The sequence below is a fragment of the Cebus imitator genome, unplaced genomic scaffold, assembly GCF_001604975.1.
Source record: "Cebus imitator isolate Cc_AM_T3 unplaced genomic scaffold, Cebus_imitator-1.0 Scaffold203, whole genome shotgun sequence".
NCBI classification, from domain to species: domain Eukaryota; kingdom Metazoa; phylum Chordata; class Mammalia; order Primates; family Cebidae; genus Cebus; species Cebus imitator.
In genome coordinates this window covers 1,003,733-1,024,940 of record NW_016107518.1, presented here as the reverse complement: position 1 = coordinate 1,024,940, position 21,208 = coordinate 1,003,733, and the positions used below count along the sequence as shown (strand labels likewise).

General features: G+C 55.0%; 1 protein-coding gene across 1 annotated transcript in view; it reads left to right on the top strand.

The window, feature by feature from the left end:
• LOXL1 (lysyl oxidase like 1) overlaps positions 1-21,208 on the top strand; it is a 26,727-nt gene extending 5,519 nt beyond the window's left edge. The window contains exons 2-7 of the mRNA XM_017548054.2: positions 11,488-11,596; positions 15,297-15,434; positions 15,930-16,086; positions 16,692-16,787; positions 18,357-18,472; positions 20,904-21,208. Of these exons, the coding sequence (XP_017403543.1) occupies positions 11,488-11,596; positions 15,297-15,434; positions 15,930-16,086; positions 16,692-16,787; positions 18,357-18,472; positions 20,904-20,910 (623 nt within the window). The 3' untranslated portion in view covers positions 20,911-21,208. The remainder of the gene's footprint in view (positions 1-11,487; positions 11,597-15,296; positions 15,435-15,929; positions 16,087-16,691; positions 16,788-18,356; positions 18,473-20,903) is intronic.

Sequence of the window (21,208 nt, the reverse complement as noted above, 5' to 3'; positions counted from 1 at the left end):
ACCTGTCTGGACCCTCAGTTCCTGAGAGCAGCTCTGGCCTCCTGCTACCACCCCTCCTGCCTGAGCCCCTAGCTCACCTGGGCCTGTCTCCCTCACCACAGGCTGCCTGCCCACCTCTGCCCTCCAGGTCGGCCACCTTTCCCCACAGAGTTTGGAGTAGATGCAGGGAAGGACCAAAGCAGGCTTCACCCAGCAAGCTTCCAGAGTTAGAGCCCAGAGGCAGGGATGATAATACCAACTTGGCCATTTGCTGAAGACTACTTCCTGGGCTTAGCGGCCTCAATGCACAACCTCCTAGTGAGGTGCAGTATGGTCCTCCTGGTACAGATGAGAAAACTGAGGCCTAGGGAGGTGGCACAAAAGGGTACAGCTGAGCCCGAATTCAAACTGAGCCTGTGCTCTCTGCATCACAGTGAGATGACCCAGGAGGAAGCCATGCTCAACCTGCAGGCAGGGCAGGGCAGGAGGTGAGCACGGACCCCTCTGCCAGCTTTGCCTCTGTGGGCCTTACCTCCGCCATCCGCATCCAGAGGGAAGAATTATGCTTGCATTTGCTGAGCGCGTTATACAACATCTTCTTTAATTCCCAGGTCCGAGCCAGGTACTGTGATTTGTCCCATGTTACAGATAAGGTGACAGGCTCCCTTGCTGACTTTTAGTAGTGGAACCAGCATTTGAGTCTGTGTGACTCCATATCCTGAGTTCTTAACAACCATGCATTTAAAAAAAAACCAAAAAAAAAAACCCTGTATTAATTGCTTAGATCCTGTACGCCTCACTTATTCACTCATTCATTTGGTCATTCATTCATTCAACAGGTATTTGACTGCTAGATTCTGGGTATTGTTTGTGACAGGGTGAGATGGGACAGTAGGTGTGACAGACTTTGGAAGCAGAGTCTCTCCCCAGTGTGGTGTTAGGGTGTCGCCTGGTCATTATCATTGCAGATTCCAGAAGGTTTGTGTAACAAACACTCTTATAGTGCATACTAAGTGCCGGACATTGTTCCTGGAGCTTTGCAGTTGGAGTCACTTAATCCTTATAACAACCCTGGGATTGCTATCCCCATTTTGCAGATGAAGAAACTGAGGCCCTGGGAGGTTCAGTGACTTGCCCTGGAGGTAGAATCACAGATCAGCATCCTCCTTCCTTCCCTGAAGATGTCTCAGATTGTTCCTTCAGAAAGAAAAAGAGTCCTCAGGCTTAGAAAGCTGTGTCAGGTCAGACAAGCTGTGGAAACAGAGGGCTCTGGGCCCTCCTCTCGCCTCCATGTTTCTCCTTTGAGAGTCATTAGTGTCTGGACAAACAAACAGAGTCCCAAGCAGCCTCATCCCAGGCAGACTTCCTGTCTCCTCTCTTATCAGCCACTTGCAAGGCACATTCTCTCCCCGAAGTCTCAAACTGGACCATCCCTGCAAGAACAGACAGCTCCTGTTTTAATGAATAATAAGAATAACTGATAATTATTGAACAGACACTATGCCAAACACTTTATTTCTCTCATTTCATTCCCACAACAGCCTTGTTAGATAGAATTATCATCTCCATTTTATAGATGAGGAAACTGAGGCTCGGAGAAATGAAATAACTCACCCAACGTCTCAGGGTTAATGAGTGGCCAAACGTAGACCTAGACCCCAGCCTCACTCTGTTCTGTCTCTTAGGGAAGGGTGTTTTCTGTGTCACCTGTCTCAGTGTTCACTGTTTCTCTGAGGTCTAAACACCTGAAAAAACAAAATGTGGGTTTTTGCCTCAAGTTTGCAGGCCCCACAGAGCTGCTGGGGATGGTGGCAGAGCAGGGTCGGGGGCCATTAGTGCCTTTATCGGCACTAGGCTACTGCTAGACTTGGCCTGGGAGTTCTGGCTTTTTGCCTTCTCTCCTTCCTCCTAACCCCAGGGGTCCCCACTGCAATGTCCTCTGGTCTCAGAAGGGGTACCCCTCTCCAGTAGCTCCCAGCCTGAGTCCATTCCACCTCCTTTCTAAGCCAAGAACACATGGAAGACTTCCCAGGACAGTGGCTGAAATGTGCAGGAGAGGAAGAGGGCAGGGAGGGAGCAGGGGTCCGCCCAGGCAGCCCACACCTGCTTCCAATTGCTGTGCCCGGCATTCCTGCGGAGGAGCAGTCAGGGTTGGGATGCTGGAAGGAGAGGTTCGGACTCGCCCCCTCCCCTGGCCCCTCTTAGCCACCTCCTCACCACAAGCAGCTGGACCAAGGGCCTTTTCGTCTAGACTCATTATCACAGGGTGAGGATTGGGTCTGGGGCCCTCTCCCCCTTGCTGATAGGCACCTCAGAAACTGGGCACTGAAGTACCACCTGGAAATGGGGAGAGGGATGTCAGAATGCCAAAGCAGGAAGGGACTCAGGATGGGAAAGCGAGGCCCCAGAGGCCTTTGCCATCCAAACCTCAGCAGACAACCCACCCTTTCCCCTGCCTGTGGGCCAGCTGGAGCCACAGGTTTTCCAAGCCCAAAGCAAATCCTTCTGCAAAAGAAAGGACTTTGGGAATGGATTCCAGACTCCGCTTGACACTGAAGTCTGTGCTCACACAGGCAGTTCCACCAGACCCTTGTGGAGTGTGGGCATTGGCTCACGCACTTATCAAGGGCATACAGGTGCCAGGCCCTGAGCTGGGCATGGAGAATTCAGGGGCACCCCAGACCCCTCCCTGGCCTCACTGACATCTCAGCCTGGCAGCGAGAAAACAGGTACTTGGGGTGCAGAGTGGCCCACGCCCACGTCTGTCTTTTCCAGCTCCCGTAGCACCTGCTGTGCACCTGTGAGACCTGCCCCAGAAGCTGGGCACAGGCAAAGGGCATTGCCACCTGCCCCTGCCCTCACGGGCTCTTGCCTGGCTACAGAGTGCAGATATCATCTTATGAGGAAATAGTCATTTGACAAATATTTATTGAGCGACTTACTGTGTGCTGGGCACTGTTCTAGAGCTGGGTATTCAGTCGTGAAAAGAGACGAAACCTTGCCCTCGTGGATCTTCTATTTTCATGTATAAACATAATAAATAGGTTAAAAAAGAAAAACAGAAGGTGCTAAGTGCTGTGCAAAAATAGAGAGAGGTGAGGAGGATCGGGAGTAGAGGAGACGGGCAGGTGGCAGAGATGGTCAGGCCTCGTGAAGGTGACATTTGAGCAAAGATTTCAGGAGGCACATGAGTGAGCTGTGGAGCTGTCTTCAAGAAGAGCATTCCAGATAGGAAGACAGCCAGCGCAAGGCCCCGAGGCAGGAGTTCCCTGGGGTCTCCAGGCGTGCTCCAGTGTGGTTAGAACAGAGTGGAGTCGAATTGGACGAGGAGACGGAGACAGGTCAGAGGGGCATTGGGGCTCAGGCCATGGCGGGGCTTGTGGGCCACTGGGAGGGCTTTGGTTTTTCATTTCTATATATCCCTTTTACTCAGGGTTTGGGTGCAGCAGAGACGTGGGCCCCTGACTGCTGTGCCAGGAGTGCACAGGGGAGTCAGCCAGGGAAACCTAGAGGAGGCTGTTCCAGAGACCAGGAAGAGTGGCAGCAATGGGGGAAGCCAGCTTGAGGGTATGTTCCTGAGATAGAGCTGAGGGGATTTCCTGCTGGGTTGGATATGGGGTATGAAAGAAAGAGAGGTGTCAGGGATCACACAGAGGTTTATGGCTGGTGTGGCTAGAAGGATGCAATTGCCTTAAGCTGAGATGGGAAGGCTGTCGGCAGAGTGGGTTTTATAAGAAATATAAAAATTGGCCGGTCATCATGGCTCACACTTGTAATCCCAGCCCTTTGGGAGGCTGAGGCGGGCGGATCACAAGGTCAGGAGATCGAGACCATCCTGGCTAACGCGGTGAAACTCCATCTTGACTAAAATACAAAAAATTAGCTAGGCGTGGTGGCGGAGGCTGGTAATCCCAGCTACTCGGGAGGCTGAGGCAGAAGAATCATTTGAATCTGGGAGGCGGAGGTTGTGGTAAGCCAAGATTGTGCCACTGCACTCCAGCCTGGTGACAGAATGAGACTCCATCTCAAAAACAAAAGCATAAAAGAAATATAAAAATTTCAGGTCACTGTTCAGGGCATGAGAGGGAAGGGAGGGAACCCCTGGAGTGACCGAAGCATCAGAGGAAGCTTCTAGAGGTGAGTTCAGGGGCACTAGGCAGGGCCTGCCAGGACAGGGAGGGCTGCAGGGGCAGGGGCTGGGTTCATGCTGGGAAGAAATGTGCATTAGGTGTGCAGAGAGGCAGCAGAGGCTTGGCCTCTGAGCAGGGAGCTGACTTCCCCAGTGGGTAGCGTCGTCTGCCTCCCCCTCAGCCCAGGGCATCCTGGGCAGCTGGTGCGATTGAGCACACGCAGATACGTTCTGCGAGTCGGGCCCTGTGCTGCTGCTGTCTCCCCCCATCGGACGGGTGGGCAAATGAGTGCTGTAAGAGGGTGCAGGGTGGTGATGAATGGGTAGTCAGGACTGACAAGGTGGGCTTTGGAGCTAAAGAGTGCTTACCCCAGCATGGGTAGAGCTGGAGTGTGTGTGTGTGTGTGTGTATGTGTGTGTGTGCGTGTGTGTATGTGTGTGTGTGCACGCGCGCACGCATGTGCATAGCTGGGAATTCCAGGACAAGGGCACCATGGGGTCACGGGGTAGAAAAGGTTGGGGTATTGCTGCTAGAAACCTACCTACTGACCCTTAGGGTTAAGAGTTCTGGAAGGCTAGGTAAGGCCAACCACAGAAGGTTGCTTTAGCTGTCACTCTAAGACTTCTGGGATTGATTCTGTGGGCAGTGGGGAGCCATTGAAGATTCTAGGCCTGGCTTCATGGCTGTCCTAGCTCACATGCCTGGGCTGGGATTAAACCTTCATGATGAGGCACAGTGGAATCTGCAGCCACCTTGCCTGCCTGCTCACCAAGCAGGTGTGGCACCGCCAGGCCAGCGCTGACAAGTTAATTTCCTGATTATGAGCTAATCATTTCCTAGGGAATAGGGCAGCCACCTCCCGCCCTGGAGGCCTCTCTGGCTCATCTTTATTCAAGGGCCTGCTCTGCAGAGCTTTCTGCTTCTCCCCCACCTAGGGGCTCCTCTCGGGTCTGGCTGCGCTAGCCAAAACATCCCGCTCAGCGCATATTTCACAAGCAACTGACCGGTTCCTGCTGGCCTTTGTTTATCCTCCACCCCTGGGCTCAAGAGATTAGGGCTCTTTTGCGTTCCGCTTTCCATCCTCTGCCCCTCATAGGCAGAGACTTGGAGAGGAAAGATTTCAGAGACAAGGTTTACTGAACCCACAAAAAAAGGGAAGCCAAGAGGGAAACAGGTGAGGTGTGGGCGAGCGATGGGAATGCAGCCACAGGGCCCTCTGCGCTGGGCAGCCTCCAGGAACCGCTGGGCAGGAGGGAACAGATTTCTAATGAAGCAGGAAGGATTTAGGTCAGACGGTGGGAGAATTTCCTGACTGCTGAAGTATCGTCTGTAGGGTTGTGAGAGGTCTTGGGCTCTTGCCCAAGGCTGGAAATGAACTGAATGGCTCCTGAAAACTATTTTAATCTCCAAGTGTTTATCGATCCATCCAACCTGTGTTGAAGGGCCGGCTAGTTCAGTCTCCCTCATCATCCAGATGGGGAAAATGAGCCTCAGAAAGGGGACTGGGGAGACTGGACAAGACGGTGACCTCACCTCTAGAGCCTCACCGCTGAGAAGGCCCCAGCTGCATCCCACCAGGGAAGGGGCAGATGGTCGTCATCCTCTGGTTCCTGAGGGCTGGCACGGGAGCCATCAGCAGCTCCAGACCCAGCTTGAGCAGGAGGACAGAGTGGAGAGGGTGGGCTTGTCCCAAGCACGCGGGCCCCAAGAGTCAGTGTGACAGGTTCCTCCTGCTGTGTCCCTGCCTGCTGCCACAGAGGAAGCTCCAAAGACAGAGCCAGGATACAGAACATTGGTTCTATCTTCTTAGCTCTGTGTCTTCACTGCCTTGGAGGGTTGAATGGAGCTGCCATAGCTGAAAGGCTTACCCCACACCAGCAGCTGGCTGTCTCCCTGTGGAAGGGCCCTGGGATCCTGTCCCCTCTCACCCAGCTCCGCCCCAGCCGAGCAGTCTGGCTTTGGTCATCTCTAGGGTCTTCACCACCCCGTGACTCAGCATCCCTGCTGTCCTGGCCCAGGCTCTGTGAAGCCTGCATCTGAGGAAGAGTGCCCACAGGGGCCAGCTCAGGGCCTCAAGTCCCAAGTCAGGTGGAGGACAATTAGAAGTGGAAGGAGGGAGGCTAAGAAGACTGAAGTGGGGCTGGGAAAGCCCAAAGCCACCCAGAAGGCCTGCGATCGAGAAGGGTAAGAACTCAGGCTCCTGTCTCCCTCCTGGGAGCAAGAAATTGATGGTGGCCAGGGTTTCTTTGGGTAGCCTGAGCAAGCTCATCCACCCAGTCTTTGGTGATGAGACCCAACCCAGCACACCCCCCACCAGTGGTGCTGGGGGCTTGGGAGAAGACTGAGCAGGGCTGAAGGAGGCCAGGGGAGCTGGATGTGTATCTTCACCAGGTTCAGGAGGGGCGTGTACAGCCGCTCACCGTTGAGTGTTTGTGGAGCGAGGAGTTTGTGGAAGGTGGAGCCAGGAGGCCAGCCGGGCGCGGTCACTCATGTCCGTAATCTCAGCACTTTGGGAGGCCAAAGTGGGCAGAACACTTGAGGTCAGGAGTTTGAGACCAGCCTGGCCAACATGGTGAAACGCTGTCTCCACTAAAAATACAAAAATTAGCCAGGGGTGGTGGCGAGCACCTGTAATCCCAGCTACTAGGGAGGCTGAGGCAGAAGAATTGCTTGAACCTGGGAGGTGGACGTTGCAATGAGCTGAGATGGCGCCACTGCCCTCCAGCCTGGGCAACAGAGCCAGACTCTATCTCAAAATAAATAAATAGAACAGGAGGCCAGCTAGGGGGGACTTGGAGGATGCACATTGTAGAATCCTGTGTGGCAGTGACAGGCAGTGAACCAGATAGGCCTTAAAAGTTTACACAGATCAGGCGTAGTGGCTCCTGCCTGTAACCCCAGCACTTTGGGAGGCTGAGGCGGGCAGATCACCTGAGGTCAGGAGTTCAAGACCAGCCTGGCCAACATGGTAAAACCCTGTCTCTACTAAAAATACAAAATTAGCCAGGCATGATGCCACACACCCGTGGTCCTAGCCATTCAGGAGGCTGAGGTGGGAGGATCGCTTGAACCCAGCAGGTGGATGTTGCAGTGAGCCCAGATTGCATCACTGCACTTCACCCTGAGCTGATGGTTCCCCTGTATTTGGAGTAAGCAAAAAGACCTTCATCTGGCTGGGTGCAGTGGTTCATGCCTGCAATACCAGGACTTTGGGAGGCTAAGGCAGGAGGATCACGAGCCCAGGAGATCCAGGCTGCAGTTAGCCATGTTCACACCACTGCACTCCAGCCTGGGCAACAGAGCAAGACCCTGTCTCAAAGGGAAAAAGAAAAGATGGAAGTAACGTGGGGAGCTAGATGTGTACCTTCACCAGGTCCAGGATCTTCCTTTAAAATGCATATTTTTGAGGCCAGGGCTGATCACACAGTCTGATAGTAACTGGACTTCACCCAGCATGGGCCACCCTGCCTGGAGGGCCTGTTGTACCCTACAAGCCAGAAATTGCAGAATGGCCTCCCCACTCCCACTCCGATCATGTCCACCAGCCCCCAACTCAACCAACACTTCTTTATCCCCTTCCAACATCACATAATCCCCCTGCCCCAAGCCCTGCAGAGGGGCTGAGAGCCCAAGCCTGCAGGCCTGGTTGCTGACGAAATGTCCTCTGGGAGAGCTGCCCAGAGAGGAAGGCATTATTCCTTCCCGGAAAAACATACCAGCTGTGGGAGGGGGCCCTGCTGTTCCCCGGGACCTCGGCAAGGATCCTGAGGGTGAGGCGGGGGGGGTGCCCAGCCTGAACTCCTGAGGCTGCTCCTTTCCAGCAGCTTCCCCGAGCTGCTGGCCTCCCGTGTCACCCCCCACAGCCATGAGGGTGTGACAGAGGTGGAGCACAGAGAGGGGTCCGTTGGGGGAGTCACACGGTGTAAGAAAATTACAAAATAAGGGTGAGAGTGACTCCATTTAAGTCCTAGAAAAGGCATAACTAATCTACAGTGATTGGAAGTAGGGCAGTGACTGCCTGAGGTGGCAGAGGCTGGGAAGGGACTTAAAGGGAAGGGGCCAGAGGGTGATGGAAACAATCCACAGCTTGATTGTGGAGGAAGCCACACAGCTTTATACATTTGTTGGAACTTACCAAACCATACACCTAAAGTCTGTGCGTTTCACCGTGTATAGATTATAACTCAAAAAGTTCGTTTTTATAAAGAGTGACAGGAGGAGTCTTGGAGGGCAAGGAGACCTAGGATCTCCTCCTGGGGTACCCCGGCTCCCTGTGTGACTGTGCGCAGATTTATGGACCTCTCTGAGACTCAGTTTCCTCGGATGTTTCCAAAGGCATTGTGTGCCCTGGCGTCCTGGGGGGCAGGACATGGAGCACACTTGGGGGTGCCTGGAATGCTCATTAAGGAAGATCTTTTGACAGAGGCTGAGGGCTCTGGGCCAGCCAGTCACCCCCAAAGCAAAAGTTGCTCCACTGAGGGCGAGGAGGACTCAGGCCCTGCCCAAAGAATGCCGTCTGGAGGGGAGGAGGCACACGCAGGTTCATATGGTGAAATCTAAGTGTAGATCATCCGTATAGATGGGGTAGTGAGATAGAAGTGTGTGTAGCCTGAGATGGCGTTGCAATCAGGGGAGACTTCCCACAACAAGAGGCACCTGCCTGAGCCTGAGATTCCTCAGTAAGAGGAAGGTGGTCATCTGTGGCAAGGCTCAAGGTTCAGATTGTGAACGGCAGCCACAAGCTGTTTGTCCTTCGTCTGTCTTCCAAATCTCCAGGTGCAGTACTGTACAAATGCCCCTCCTCCATAACTCTGGCACTTATAACCGTACCCCACTCAGTTTTAATCATAGAGCCATGATGATATCACAGCAATTTATTTTTCCTTTAGCTGAAGAGCTTTAGTCCATCATCAGAATACACATAAATGAGACTGAGATTCAGAATTGCTGATAGGCTTCAGACCTCAGTCTGTGACCAGGATCAGGGCTCAGTATGTGACCAGGGTCCAGGCTCAGTGTGTGACCAGGGTCCAGGCTCAGTGTGTGACCAGGGTCCAGGCTCAGTGTGTGACCAGCATCGGAGCTCAGACTGTGATCAGGAACAGGGCTTGGTGTATGATCAGGGTCAAGGCTCAGGGTGTGCCCAGGGCCAGGGTTCAGTCTGTGACCAAGGTCAGGGCTTAATGTGACCAGGGTCAGAGCTCAGTCTGTGACCAAGGTCAGGGTGCAACTGTGATCAGGCACAAGGCTCAGTGTGTGTACACAGTCAGGGCTGGGAGAGGCCAGGAGCAGCACAGGAGCAGCACTGGCCCTCGCTGGCCCCACCTGGCCTCTTCTTCCCTGCTCCTCCAACTTCCCTGGGTTGCGTAGCCAGCTCATGAAATAGCCTAGAGAGGAATACTCAGACCAGAAAAGCTTTGTGGAGCCATCTGTGCAGTGTTTCTTGAAACCGGGCCTGGGGTGGGGGCAGCAAGTTGTCTGATGTAAAATGCTGGGTCCCCTGAGACTTAACGCCCAGCTACCCCACCCTGTACACAGCTGAGGGAAACGCACTGGGTGATGAGGATGGGGCCCGTCCCTCTCGTCCTCACCCCTCCCCCAGAGGCTTCCAGGGTCCAGAGAGTGAGAACCAGCTCCCAGCTGGCTTGAGGGTCTATGGGTCCCTTGAGAAATGACTGCAAACATTCCTAGGGGCTCAAGTAACAGGGCCTAGGCTGGCCAAGAAGTCCCCCACCAGCCAGGAGCCACCTCATCCTTACCCACCCTTGCACTCCAAGCTTCCTCTTCATTCCAAGTAGGTGAGATCACCCTGGCTGCCTGGACCAGGCTCCCCCATGAGGCCTAAGCCCCAGAGAAAGCAAAGCTAGGGTATGGGAACTTAGGATGGTGTGGGGTGGGGGACATGCAGGCAGACACTTCTGCCAAAGGCTTAGAAGCCAGCCTTCCCCTCCTCGGCCTTATCATCCGGACCTAAAAGCTGATAAGAGGGTCTTGGCAGCAGGAAAGGGGTAGAAAACCCCTCCACGGGACTCAAATCCTCTCACCTTGCCTGTTCCCACCCTTCCTGAATCCCTCAAGAGCAGAAGTCTTAAAAGAAGGTAGGAGGAGCTTACAGCCTCATCACTTACCTGACAGGATCCCTGAGGCCAGAGAGGATGGAGAATTAGAGGCCCCAAGACCCCTCCCCTTTAAGTCAGTGGCTGGGCTGGAATAGAGCTCAGGGCTCTGGAGTCCCCCCTGCCCACACCAGCCCTAGCCCGCACCTGCCCCAGCCTGCACCCCACACCTGCCCCAGCCTGCACCCCACACCTGCCCCAGCCTGCACCCCATCACCCCAACATTAGGGTCATTCCTTCATTCCAATGCAGGATGGAGTCTGGACACCTAAGTCTGGTTTCTGCTTATTCCTAGTAACTCTTGCTCAACCTAATGCCTGCCCAGGGAGAAAGGTCGAAGGGGCAGGAACAGCATGCACAGGCCCCAGGCTCTGGGACATCCTGGGGAACAGGGGACCACAGGGACTGGGGCAACCTCCAGACTTCCTCTGGACGCTTGACCCTGGGCCTTGCAGAGGAGGGAGCCAGAACCTCCCTCAGGTTGGTGGCAGGAGGTTGCAGACAGGGGAGGGTGTGGTCAGGTCTAGGGGGCTGATGGCAGGAAGTGGTGGCAGGTGATGGGGGGGTACAGGGCGCAGCAGTGGCTGTGCCAGGCAGGAAGGAATCCTGAGAAGGGCGGGCTGGGTGCACAGGCTGAGAATCCTGCCCTGTCAGCAGCCTGCTCTGGGCAAGTGTTTTCCTTCTAGCCTCCCTTTCTGCCCACCCAGACCTCCTGCCAGCCAGCATCCACCTGGCTCTGCCCATGAGCCTTCAGGGACACACTCCAGGCCAGAAGCCCAGGGCTCTCTTGGTGGTTCACAAAGAATGCTGACTGCAGGGATGAGAGGAACGGAGGGTGTCTGGGGGCTGGTGTCCAGAGGCCTGGGGAGTAAGGACTGGAGGGAGTGCGTCTGTCAGTAAATCACATGGTTCGCTCAGTCCTGCCTCCAGGCCTTTGTTCGTGCTGTTCCCCTGCCGAGGACACCCGTTCCTGCTCTCTGATTCTCTCACTCGCACCCCATCTCCCAGATCTTGTTCATGTCCCACCTTTTCCAGGGGATCTCAGTAGCTCTCACACCACGGAGCTTGAGATGCAAGCTCTTGCGTCCTCACTTCCCTAACCCCACACCTGAGCCCAAGACCCAACACCCGAGGAGAATGGCAAAGGGCTGTGGGTTATGGGAGGATGTCTGGGGTGGGAGGAGGTCTCTGGGCATTAGCAGTGGCCAACCTGATGCTCTCAATGTCATGCTCTTCCTCCCCTCACCCACTGCCCACTCCAGGTCTCCCCGACTTGGTCCCAGACCCCAACTATGTGCAAGCATCCACTTATGTGCAGAGAGCCCACCTGTACTCCTTGCGCTGTGCTGCGGAGGAGAAGTGTCTGGCCAGGTAAGGAGCTGAGGCAGAAGTGGAGAGTGTCGGGGGAGTCCCTGGGAGTCACCCAGAACCCAGCCTAGCTGTGGCTGCCAGCTAGGCTGTCTGCAAGCTGATGACCCTGGCCAAGTGCCCGAGCCTCCTAGGACCCTGACCTCTTCATCTGTGAGCCTTGCCTGCCCCGAGGGAGTCAGGAGGGGAGGGGAGCAAGTGGCGGTCCAGCATTTCTGTATGCTGTTCCCCACTCTATAAGGGACTTCACTTTTAGTGTGGTTCTTCCTCTTCGCACGAGCCCTGAAGGTATGGGTTGCCCCCTCAGGAAACTGAGGAGCAATGAAAGGAACCCAGACCTCTTGGATCTGAGCTGCTGAATGAGAAGGTTCCTCTTGGGAGCCCAGGCTTCCAGTGCTCATACAGGGACCCAGGGAAGTTCTGTAGGGTAGGTGTAACTGCAGGGTAGAGACCAGGACTGTGGAGCCACGTCCACAGTGGCTTTGACTGGCTCAGGCTGCCTCTGCCTCATCACAGCAGGGGCAGTGAGCCCGGGGGACAAGGAAGCTTCAGTTAGACGTTGCACTGGAAAGAGGAGAAGGAGACCAGTGTCCATGAACCCAGAAGGTGAGCACAGCTGATTTGCCATTACTCATGGGCGATCCTGCCTCTTGCAGTTTTGGCTTCTAATTTATTAGCAGTTCATATTCTGCTGAAATATAGGTGCTTTGGGGATACATCCCTGGGCTAAAATAATCAGTTAAGATTATGTTATCTGCTTCTTTTGTTAATGTCCCTCTATGTTGAAAGCACCTCTTTTTCTTAGTTACCTGCTTTTTGGACATTTGAACTCTCTGCTTAGTTTGACTTTTTACTATCTAGGAAACTCTTTGGAATCTCCACATTTTCTCACTCCTAGAACTTCTAGTTCACAAGTTCACTGCCATTATAAGTAGCTGACCATAAACTCTTATCTGTCTGTAACAAGATAAAGAGCTTGCACCAGAATGTAACTCAACTCACTCCTTCATTGAGAAAGTCTTACTTTAAAAAAAAAAAAAAGTGTGTGTCCGCTGAACTAAGCAGAGTGATTAGTAATGTCATCAATGTACATTCTGGTCCACGCTCCCCATCCCATCCCAGACTGGCATCAGTGTTGGACCTGCCCCTGGTCCAGAGACCACCACTCAGCCAGGCCCTCCAGGTAGGTCTTCTCTTGTTTCAGTTGTCCTGGGGAAAAGAATGTAGTGGTCCTACCGGAGTTCCTCCAGCAATGAGGAACTTAGAGCCTCCATGGCAGCCCTTCCAGTCTTAAGAGAATTAACTCAAAGCTAAACTATTAATATCACTGCTTCTTCATGGAGGATCCCAAGTACCCGGACCTGCGCTCCCAGCTGGGGAGAGGAAGCAGCCTGTCCTCTGTCCTGGAGGGTCTCCTGATACACCTGGAGAGAGCTGCCCTCACCCGTACCCCAGTGACAGAACCAAGACACGAGTGGGACAAGAGCCAGGAGTGGTTCACAGGCCAGTGCTGCCGGAGGTCAGAGGAGGGAGGGGTCAGCAAGGGCCGAGGCCTCAGAGGAGGTGGGCACAGGAGTACAGACCTGGAGAGCCCTGCAGACCTGGAGCCCTGGGGTGGGAGGGCCCTCTGAGATCATTTCAAGTATGGGCCGCGGGCTGGTGCCAGTTCACACGCTGCAGGCAGAACCCAGAGAAGGAAGGGGACCGGTTCCAAGTCTCACCGCCAGTTTGTGGCCAAGCTGGGCCTAGAACCTAGACCATTATGGTTTCCCACGGTGTGCTGAGCTGAACAGAAGGGCAGGATTGAACTGAACAGAGGGAAGGAGGATGTTTTGTTTCAGCCCAGACATAGACAGATTCCAAGCCTCCCCCAGACAAGGCTGAGGGCCTTTCATCCTGGCAGACAGTCTGAGCCGCCTGTTGTCCAGACGTTCCCTCAAAGAGAGCGCTAATCCCTACCACTGGCCACCGCTCCTCTCTGGCCTTAGGAACGGACCTTAATGAGTGCCAGGGAAGAGCCCCTGAGGCCAGCAGAGTGAGCTGTCAGCTGTCAGCTGAAGAGGGGAGGGGTCTTCAGCCACCCCTTCCTGTTCCTACCATGCACACGTGTGCGTGTGTGTATGTGTACACATGCGTGTCTCCCCTCCCTGCAGCCCCCGCTCCTCTCTCTGCCCTCTTCCTTTGGTGGCAAGGCCTGCCTCAGCTGGAAATCTGGAGTCAGCAGGTGAATTGGGAGCAGGCGATTCATACCAGACCCAGGCTCCCTGAATGGAAAAGGGCAGGTTGCCAGCCAGAAGCCATGCAATCAGGGAGAGGTGGCCCGGTCATACCCAACCCAGTGCAAGATGCAGGTGGTGTCGGGCTGTGCCGCAGTCAGCGCCGTCAGAGCTCACAGGCAGTCTGAATCCTCTAAGTGGAGCAATCAGGGGAGACTTCCTGGAGGCGGGGACTTTTGAGTTGCCCCTAGGAGGCTGGGTGAGCTTTGGAATTCTGGGTCAGGCAAACAGCATGGGCAAAAGTATGGGTCAGGGAAAAAGTTGAGCCTGTTTGGAAAATAGGCTTTGAAGCAGGCACCCAGGGTATGTGGGGGAGTGGAGGAGCAGATGGGACTGGAAGAGTAAAGAGGCTTTGACCAGAGGATCTCAAGCCTGCTTTTCAGGCCCACACCCAAGACATGGCATACGTTGGTCAGCAGTTAGGGCTCTGTCTGGAGGAGGAAAGACTTACCAGAAGCTTCTATTTCTTCTTCGTGCAGCAGCACAGTCACAGCTCACTGCAGCCTCGAACTCCTGGGCTCAAGGGATCAGCCTCCCAGTAGCTGGGACTGCAGGCATAAGCCACCTTACCCAGCTAATTTTTTAGTTTTTTAAAATTTCTTTAATTAAATTGATTTTTTTTTTTTTTGAGACGGAGTTTTGCTCTTGTTACCCAGGCTGGAGTGCAATGGCGCGATCTCGGCTCACCGCAACCTCCGCCTCCTGGGTTCAGGCAATTCTCCTGCCTCAACCTCCTCAGTAGCTGGGATTACAGGCACGCGCCACCATGCCCAGCTAATTTTTTGTATTTTTAGTAGAGACGGGGTTTCATCATGTTGGCCAGGATGGTCTCGATCTCTTGACCTCGTGATCCACACGCCTCGGCCTCCCAAAGTGCTGGGATTACAGGCTTGAGCCACCGCGCCCGGCCAATTAAATTGATTTTTAATTGTGATTTCTCACTATGTTGCCCAGGCTGGTCTCAAACTATTGGCCTCAAGTGATCCTCCCGCCTGGACCTCCCAAAGCTCTGTAATTACAGGCATGAGCCAAAGTGCCTGCCCCCCCATCCCCCAGGTAGGGCTGTTTTTCAGAGGTTTCTACAGGCTCCTGCACCCAGGGGCTGACCCCAGCTGAGTCACCTGCAGCTACCAGGGACGCTGCCATGCCTGGTACCACTTCAGAAAGATGCTGTTGGCAGCTGCCGGCCACATGGTGGAGGCCGGAAAGGAAGGGACAGCCATGATTTCACAGGGTCGGAAGACAGAGGAGGAGGCCTGGGCCTCCGCCACAGTTCGAGGAGTCAGAGGAAAAGATCTTCAGGGACAAGGGGGTGGGGATGCAGGACCAGTGGCCAAGGGCTGGGGGTGGGGCTGAGGGGGCCCATGCTGGGTTCTGGTGTCACTGTGCCCCCACCCCCCTCTGCACCCCCCACCCTGTCCCTGCAGCACAGCCTATACCCCTGAGGCCACCGACTACGACGTGCGGGTGCTGCTGCGCTTCCCCCAGCGCGTGAAGAACCAGGGCACGGCGGACTTCCTCCCCAACCGGCCACGGCACACCTGGGAGTGGCACAGTTGCCACCAGTGAGTGCGGAGGGGCTGGGCTGTCCTCTTCCCCTTCTCCTCTGGGCCAGGGACCTTGGTGCCCGAGCTGCCCTCCCACCACATGGACTCTGGGAGACGCAGGTCCTGGATTAGAGGGCCCGGGGAGGTGTTATCTGCCAGCTCTTGCTACTGGGACCAGAGTTTTTCAGAGAAGCCTTAGCCAAAGCTAGGCTGGAAGATGGATATCGGAGGATTGGCCTCGATAAGGGATGGACATGTCTAGAATACACGGCATCGCCCAGTGAGGCCAGTACAGGTGGGAGCCCAAAAAGGAAGTGAGGAGTCCAGAGGAGGTGCTGTCGTGGAGCGACCCAGCTGGGTGGGGAGCACAGAGGGGCCACCCTGCGGGACTCAGGGGACAGAAGAGCCCAGACAGGTCAAGAGGCCGTGTCACAGCAGGGTCACGTCTCAGGATGGGGACAGGATGAGAGGCCCGGGGAAGACTAGGCCCTCGTCTCTCTCCTCTGCCCCTAGACATTACCACAGCATGGACGAGTTCAGCCATTATGACCTACTGGATGCAGCCACAGGCAAGAAGGTGGCCGAGGGTCACAAGGCCAGTTTCTGCCTGGAGGACAGCACCTGTGACTTCGGCAACCTCAAGCGCTATGCGTGTACCTCTCACACCCAGGTTTGGCTGGAGAGACAGGGTTTGGGGCACAGGAGGATGAGGAGCGGGGAGGCAAAGAGCAAGACCCGCTGAGGCCGGCTGGGGACCAGCTCGTGCCAAGGCTTCCGGCCACTCAGCTCTGCTCACAGTGAGGGTCTTCTGACCAGTCCTCAGGCCCCACAGTGCCCTGCGGGGACTGCCCCCTCCCTGCCCAAGCCCCTTCCCACGTTATTCCCAGGCGATCTGCTGATGGAGAGAAGGACACATTGCAACAAAGTCCGGAGAGCAACACGCCCCATTGGGCTCTTCACCCCCCCCATGTCCCCCTTTCCATCAGCCAGTCTAAACATCCACACACTGTCCATCTGTCGTGTCTCTTTATCATTCTGCCATCCATCTCGCCCAAGCCTCCCTGCACCTCCGTCTCATCCCTCCCACCTGGCGATTAGATATCGCTGTTTTTCCTCCGGTCCATCTAGACAGTGGCTCTAGGAAGGAGTGGACGCACTGGGCCAGGGTCAGGGGAGAAACCCAGGGGAAGGTGGGCCCGAAACTCCTAAAAGTCGGCATAGGGTGGCTCTGGGGAACCAGCAGCATCACAGCCTCTCCTCCTGTCCCTTTTCCAGGGCCTGAGCCCAGGCTGCTATGACACCTACAACGCAGACATCGACTGCCAGTGGATTGACATCACCGATGTGCAGCCTGGGAACTACATCCTCAAGGTGGGCCTCTGGGTCGGGCTTTCCCTCCAGCCTGGTGTTCATGTCCAATGTCCTCCCATTCCTGAAAGAAGTGTCAGCCCCTGGGCCTGTTCCCTTCTCCCCAGCTGCTGAGCAGAGGCAGCATCCGAGGCATCCCTCGAGGCTTAGGCTTCCCAGGTAAAGGCTTAGGTCTCAGGCTGACATAGCCTCTCTTTCCATGAAGAACCCAAGGGACCTTTGCCACCGCTGTGGTAATGCTAGAGGCAGTGTCTCCCTACGTGACAGAGGACCAGAGAGAACAAGGAAGACTTGGAGAGCCATGTGATCCATCTTCCTGCCTCCAGACAGGGCAGACTTTGTGTCATTTGGGAGACAGATGAGAGGCCCTCAGCTCCTCCCAAAGACCCCTGCAAAGCCAAGGGCTCCTGTGACCAAGACCCTTTTAGCCTGAACCCCTCCTACACCATCACCTCTTCCCTTGGCTGGGGGGAAAGTGGAAAAGCATGTTAACAACACACAGCCAGACTTGGTGTATCTGTGTAAGCCAGGCTGTCCTGGGCTCACCTGGGGAAGCCATGTCTCGGCCTCCTGCACACAGGTATAAAATGAGTGGGGATCACTCCACCAGTTCTGGACCCACGCAGAAGCAGAAAGGCAGCTCAGTGAAGGAAGATCCGTGAAGCCAGTTTGTAGGCAGAGGCCTTCCCTGCAGACAGTCAGCTGGTGGAGAGATGCATTCAGCAGTGATTCTCTGCAGTTTCTTCCTGAGTACTCCTCAGCAGCCTCCAGGATTGCTCCCCCAGGGCCTGGGGTTGTCCAGTATATTTGTTCTTTTCCTCATTCATCCACTTATCAAACACGTAGGAAGTCCCCTCTCAGTTCTAGGCACTGGACACACAAACCTCATAAGCAAACACAGCTCACAGTCCCTGCCCTTTGGGAGTGCACCAGGATTTGAAAGTCGCGTCCCTGCATCTGTTCTTAAATGTTCTGCAAATAAAGCTGGCCCTACCCCAGTTAATCCAACATTTAAAAGTATTGTATCCCAACAGCTCCTTTTCAGACAAAAGGCACGGATCATACTCGGGCTATCATCTCAGTGAATGTTGGGCACTCTGGGCTCCGGAGCAGGGGAGCTGACAGACCCTTGATGGGTCACCTAGATAGGGACACATAGTGAACGACTTTGAGCCTCGGAGTCAGGGAAGCCAGGTGTTGAATCCCTGCTCAGCTCCTCGTTACTGCATTCCCTGGGGCAGGATCTAACCTCTCTGGCCCCAGATGCCCCATGCAGGTCTCACCTGGCACAGGCTCTCGCTCTAGGGAAACATCCCATCTCCCGATAAGGGGGATCAAATGATGTTTTCTTGGACTACCAGCTGCCTCTTCATTCCCCTCTGTGTCTCTCTAGCAGTGTGTCTTTGTCTCCATGTCTCCTGGTCTCACAGGGTCTCTCTCCATCTCCCTGTCTCCCTGTCTCTGTCACCTCTGTGTCTGTCTGTCTGCCTCTTCACCACCTTCTCTGGTGAGCAGGTGAGGTACAGCCCCCCTGACCAGACTCCCTTTCTCTCTGTTTCCCTTCTTCCTCAGGTGCACGTGAACCCAAAATATATTGTTTTGGAGTCTGACTTCACCAACAACGTGGTGAGATGCAACATTCACTACACAGGCCGCTACGTTTCTGCAACAAACTGCAAAATTGTCCAGTAAGTGCTTGCCCACTGCCCTTCCCTGGCCCTGGCCCTTTCCTGCCTGGGGAGCAGGCAAGGCCACCTGAAGTACCTAAGATACCTGCACTTTAGGTCACCCTGATGGCCGAATGCAGCTGCAGAGGGGCCCAGTAGAAAGAGCCTTGACCGTGCCGGCCGCAAGCTGAGTGTTCTCGGTGGGGCTCCGGCTGTAGGGTGTTGATCTGGGGCTGCCTCCTCTGGCTCCCTGAGATGTCCCAGGTGAAAACCAGCAGAAGGCAGAGCCGTTCGGTACAAGGGCGTGAGCTCCACAGTCCCAGTTCCAAAGCTTCCTCGCTCTGTGACGTTGGGTGACTCACTGCACTTCCCTCAGCTCCTTTTCTCAACTGTAGAATAGGGATTTCCACACAGGCTGAGACTGAGGATCCACGGGCCTGATATCTGCATGTTCAGCAGCCCAGCACACAGTGGTACACAGTCAGCAGCAGCTGTGGTCATTAGTGTCCTTACCAAGCGGATTGGATTAAACAATCGCTGATTAGAAGTGATTCTGGTTAAAAGCAGCCATCTTCAATCCCTAGGCACCCCCTCTCCCCCATTGTAGAAGAAGTCCATAAAACCTGGACTTGGGATTTTGGCAAATGGCTGCTAGGCAGGGTCCTCGGTCTTTCTTCTGATGCTCCACGTGAAGTACTTTGCAGAGGGACCTCCTGCTTACAAGCTCACAAGGAAACCCCACCACACTCCATGTGAATTAAAAATGTTTAATCAGATCAAAGCAACTCTTTTCTATTTAAAAAAAAAAAAAAAGGTAGTCCTAGAGCTTTCAGCTTTAGTTCATCAACTGGGAGGAAAGTGGTCGAGATCCCAAGGCCCAGAGAGGCATCTTTCCCTAAATGTGCATGCTTAATAATGGATAGCAGGTATGAGAGATTAAGCCTGTGACTGTGGTCAGGGTGCAGCGTATGGCCAGGGTCAGGGCTCAGTCTATGACAAGGGTCAGGGCTCAGTGTGCGGTGGCCAGGGGCAGGGCCCACCATGTGACCAGGCTCAGGGCTCAGTGTGTGACCATGGTCAGGGCTCAGCGTGTGACCAGGGTCAGAGCCCAGTGTGTGTCCAGGGTCAGGGCTCAGTCTGTGTCCAGGGTCAGGGCTCAGTCTGTGTCCAGGCTCGGGGCCCAGTCTGTGTCCAGGATAGGGGCTCAGTGTGTGTCCAGGATCGGGGCTCAGTCTGTGACCAGGGTCGGGGCTCAGTGTGTGTCCAGGTTCAGGGCTCAGTCTGTGACCAGGGTCAGGGCTCAGTCTGTGTCCAGGGTCAGGGCTCAGTCTGTGACCAGGATCAGGGCCCAGTATGTGTCCAGGGTCAGGGCTCAGTCTGTGACCAGGGTCAGGGCTGTCTGTGACCAGGGCCAGGCTCATTTAGAGACAGCCCCCTCACCCTTGGCTGCTACCACTAACCTGACTGTTCACAGCATGCTGCCACCACATCATGAATATTAAAAATGGGAACAGCAGCCTCTAGCTCAGTGCAGAGATTAGGTTCCTCATGAGTAGAAAGAGGTCAGAATTCCCCAGGGCACACAGTGTGTTTGAAAGGACGGACCCCTGTCCCATCACTGGCAGTTTGGCTCTGTAGCAGGCCTGGGTTCCCAGCACATTCCTGCTCCTCAGGGCCTGTCTTAGCCATTCAAGACCCAGGGGTCACCTAAGTGGTAGAAGCCATTCTAGGGAAGGAGGAGAAAGGAAGAATGGGGTACTCAGGAAACAAAAGAGGCTGCGGGGGGCTCAAGGAGGCAGGGAGTTCCGCCTGCTGCTGGGAAGGGGGTATGGGAACAGAAACAGCGTCCCTTGTCCCAGGCGCCCGGAGCTGCCAGGAGGGCTCTCAGCAGGGCAGATGGAGAAGCAGCCTGCAAGACCCTCCCAACTCCCCGGGGGCCTGTGGGCAGCAGGGGAGGCCAAAGTCCTTCCTTCCAAGAGCTCTTTACATAAGTGCTTGGAAAGGCCGGGTCTTATTAGAGCGTCTCCGTCTCTGTGACCCTGACCACAGGCAGGCGGCTGGGCCAGCGTGCACAGGAAGCTGGAGAGAGCGTTCCCAGAAAGGCCACGGGACTGACGCCTGTGGGTTTCCATCGTGTTCCTGGAGGAAAAGGGAGGCTTAAAAAAAAAAAGTACTGAGTTAGAAAAAACAAGAAAGTATTTCCAGGCAGTAGCAGCTCTGCTAATGGCCTAGAAAACAAGCTGGGACTAGGGCATGGGGAGGGAACATGCTGAGATCGTGCCACGGGTGGGTGGGAGTCCGTCAAACCCCGCTTTTTGGACCTGGGCTGAGGGGGTCGGCCCTTTCTCTCGAGGGAAATGGATCTGGGCTGTGGGAGGGAAGTCCTGGCCGAGGAGGCCACGGGGGCGCTACCTTGCAGCCTTTCACTGACCCACTGTCTTTCCTTCCTCAGATCCTGATCTCCGGGAGGGACAGATGGCCAATCTCTCCCCTTCCAAAGCAGCCCTGCTCCCCCAGCAGCCTCCCACCCGCCAAGGGGCCCAGCCCCCAACTCACAGGCAGGGGCATCCCTCCCTGCCGGCCTCAGGGAGCGAAAGTGGATGGAAACCACAGGGATTCCGGATGCCAGACCCCACTTTGTACTTCACTTTTCTCTACTGCGTTGTTTTGTTGGTGGTTTTTATTTTTTATATGTTGGCCATACCACAGAGCTAGATTGCCCAGGTCCGGGCTGAATAAAACAAGGTTTTTCTACTC